The sequence below is a fragment of the Aspergillus brasiliensis genome, assembly GCF_001889945.1.
Source record: "Aspergillus brasiliensis CBS 101740 unplaced genomic scaffold ASPBRscaffold_45, whole genome shotgun sequence".
Classification (NCBI taxonomy): domain Eukaryota; kingdom Fungi; phylum Ascomycota; class Eurotiomycetes; order Eurotiales; family Aspergillaceae; genus Aspergillus; species Aspergillus brasiliensis.
The window spans coordinates 21,421-24,903 of NW_027137486.1; the positions used below are offsets into that span (position 1 = coordinate 21,421).

Consider the following 3,483-nt stretch of genomic DNA (forward strand, 5'->3'; position numbering starts at 1 on the left):
TCTGGTCAAATCATGTAAGCATCCAAGGCTGTACCAAAACAAGGAAGCCATGGGAATCTGTAGGTATGCACGCTGCGGGCGAGTTGTCGACGTGGCTCCAGAGAAGGCTAACGATTCCGGAGACGTACAAGCCGGGTTGCGGACCAAAGCGGGCCCTCATCGAGGACGTGCTATATTGTTCCGCTTCTTCCCACGACCCGCGTCATACAACTTTTAGAACGAAATTCTCTCCTCTTCGGTACTATCGCGAATACATAGTTCTCCAGGAGTTTTGGTCAGAGTTTGCTACGATGCCACTGCCTAGGCCAAAGGGACAACGTGTAGCTACTAAGCCTGAGAGTTTGAGCACAGCGTCTTTTCCCAACAAGCTTTTTACAAGCATAATCTGACAGCAAATTATATATCTCAGTCGACGCGGCGGTCACTTCCTCCTTACACCAGCTGAAATTAGTGGAAGCTTAAAAAGAATATGAGGAAAGCGCGAAGGCGAAGCAACACTAGCCGTTCGGGCAAGGATGGGACTTCCCTACACGCCACTAGTAGACCTAGACCGTGCTGTTAAAGCATACTTCAGCTCCACTAAATTTGTCGCTCATCAACAGTCCGTATTGAGTGGGGAATCCACAATTCTCCTGGGAGAGAACCCTCCATTGATGGCGTTTTGTGCTGTTGAACGCTTGCCTTGGAATTCCTGCAAGCTTACTACTACACTCGCTAATTGTTTGCTTCCTCACCAGAAAGAGAAGCCATGTACATGATCCTGACATGGCAATCGTGTTTTTTTAGGTGGGCTCCCAACCATGACAGATATCTTGAGCACGACTTCATCCAAAGCAACTCCCCAGGCCAAGAAAGCGGCAATCGACAGTAAAATCGGCGACCGCCGTGCTAGACGTGAGTCTTGTCGATGTAGAAACGATTGAACGCGGTGAGCGGCAAAGTCGCGACATGAATTATACATTTTTGTACACTGCTTTGTTCTGGCTATAGGAATAGAGGGTTTCGGGGTATACCAGGCATGGGGTGAGCATGGCTACCGCCTGGACGAGTACTTGAAGCGGGGCGGTTCACAACTTTGAACCTGGCAAGAGGCGACAGCTTCTTGGAGAGCTTTCGGAAACTCTGTCATTACTCGGTCAGTCTGATGCTCTTCAATAACCTGAATTCTGCGATTAACCTCCCTAGGGACTATGGACGCGTGAACTGAAGGATGGTTACTGGACCTGTTTTGAAATAGGTCTCGATTCAATTTGTGGGAAGCGGCGCCTTCAGGCTCCCCTCGTTCCTGTGTTTCAACCATGGATGAGAACATTCGAGATCAACGATGTTCAAGTTGAGGACTTCAAGAAATTCAAAAAATAGATAGTTGGTGTGACAATTACCAGGAATGTGCTCACTTGAGGTCGTGGCAATGCGCAGATGATTCATTACACGCTACATGTTGATTTAGTTGATCACATGGTTCCTCGCTTTACCCCTCTCGCATTAAAGGCTACTTATGAACTATCCAAGAAGCCCTCGGCGGAAGAACTAAAGAGATTCGCTGCTGCGACGAGGCCCGTTTATCGATTACTCAACTCGGAGCATAAAGGTGCTGTACCTATCTTCAAAAACCTTCTCAGCCAACATACTGCACGTATCATGCAGAATTGCTTCAGTCAGGAATTACTAGCGCGATTGTCTCCTCAGATTTGACTCATAATCTCAGAGATCATTGGCTCGTGCTGGTAACTGACAGTTCTCAGGGAGAGCCGTCGGCTCATTGAGTACCAGCGACAGGACCTTAAGATTCAGGAGCCCGAGGTCAACCTTTTCCAAGATATACAGGTATTGAGGGATAAATACCAGGGCAATTTATATATGACATAGCTCAGTAGCACTCCGCTGAAATCTACAACTTCTTCTCGCGTATCTTATATAAAGATGCCATGAGAGGTCCATAAAATTGTTCTATTAACAGACAGTATTAGTCTTTGAGGAATTCAATTACGGGACAGTGGATCTACCCCAATATGCAATAGATCGCCATGGTATGAGATACTCGACGCGCAAGACTTGCCACCACAAGTCCGCATGAGTTTCGATGTATGCTTATCTATAACCAAAAGCTAGGATAGGAGCTGACAGCATTAGAATTTTTTACAAGAGGGCTTCGGCTCGCTGCAGCGATCTTCCTTCCACATTAATAATGTGGTCCAGCCCTTTTCCACCCACCTTTCACCCACGGAATTTTTACGCCTATTGTAAGATTTACCGACTATACTATACAAAGCTTGGATCTCTCGTACAAGGCCTCCTTGTCTGCTTTGTTGCCGGTAAGACCATCGGCATCTACGCTTTTTCAGATACAAACAAAATATTCCAGGATTTCGTCGATTCAGTATATAAACGTGGAAAGAATACATTCAAGCACTGGATTTACTTTTCCCTCAACAATGATAAAAGAATTAGCGGCGCTTGGATTCAGAAGCCAAAACTGCCTTAAGGACCAGCAGCCAAGTAGCATTGCTTGATGCAGGCATGAAACTTCGGACGTAACCCGCAGAGAAAATTTGGCGCCGGCCTTGCGATTGCTGCATGGAAATCCCATCACACCTACACGCAGACCTACTTCGTTGACTGCTAGGCTATTGTACTTATAGTCCGAAAACGGCGCCTACGAGATATCCAGCAGGAAGAATCCCTGCGGGCACACATTCTATGAATCTTTGTGTGATTGGGTCATGGAAGCGCTAACCACGACTACTCCACCCTAGTATGCGTCTCTGCCATCGATCCCCCTTTCTCTGATTCTCAATTCCTACGTCACGCCAAATCATTTCCCATCCTTTTATTTCTCCGACGGAGGCGCTGCCCCGCGATACTCGAATGGTTGAACTGGCCTGCTTTCACCAGTCAGAGCCGCCGCACTTGCACTCCTATGTATATAGTATGGCTCTTTTTATTCGTTATTTCATATTTTTCCGTTTTATCCTATTTTGTTTTTCCACCTCAATATCTGCAATTATATTCATATTATGGTTTTTCTTTTCTTTTCTTTTCTTTTTTCTTTTGTGCAGGTCAGAAAACGATAGACATTGTTGTCAAATTTAACCGTCCTTCGGGGAGATTTATCCAACTTTAGACTTTACCAGAAGAATGCCACAGCAGGCGTCAGCCTATGTCGCGGAGAACTTTGTACGCCCAATAGAAGGGAACGTTTTAATTTACAGAAGACAAAAATAAGGGAGATCGAGCGAAAGCCCCATATTTGAGAACTGCTGAGTCCACTTGCAGATAAGACACTAGCTCCCTATTCCTACACGCCCATGTAAATAGCTCGTCTTATTATCTGCTGTATGATTTGTGTTGATTATCGTGCCCTCGACGCCCTCCCGGGAACAAGGAGCACCAAGGAGGCTGTGGTCACGGTTAATGGAAACTGGTAATGGATCCATCGCCCCCAGCAAAATGCTCGATGGTGATATTCATCCGTTGACAGGG

General features: G+C 46.3%; 1 protein-coding gene across 1 annotated transcript; it reads left to right on the forward strand.

Annotated features, from left to right (window-relative positions):
• Positions 1-410: 410 nt before the first annotated feature.
• ASPBRDRAFT_533067 (uncharacterized protein) lies at positions 411-1,196 on the forward strand. Its single transcript, XM_067627046.1, has 3 exons — positions 411-720; positions 787-1,135; positions 1,186-1,196. Exons 1-2 carry the CDS (start codon positions 516-518, stop codon positions 921-923), a joined length of 342 nt encoding a protein of 113 aa, XP_067472801.1. The 5' UTR covers positions 411-515; the 3' UTR covers positions 924-1,135; positions 1,186-1,196.
• Positions 1,197-3,483: the final 2,287 nt, after the last annotated feature.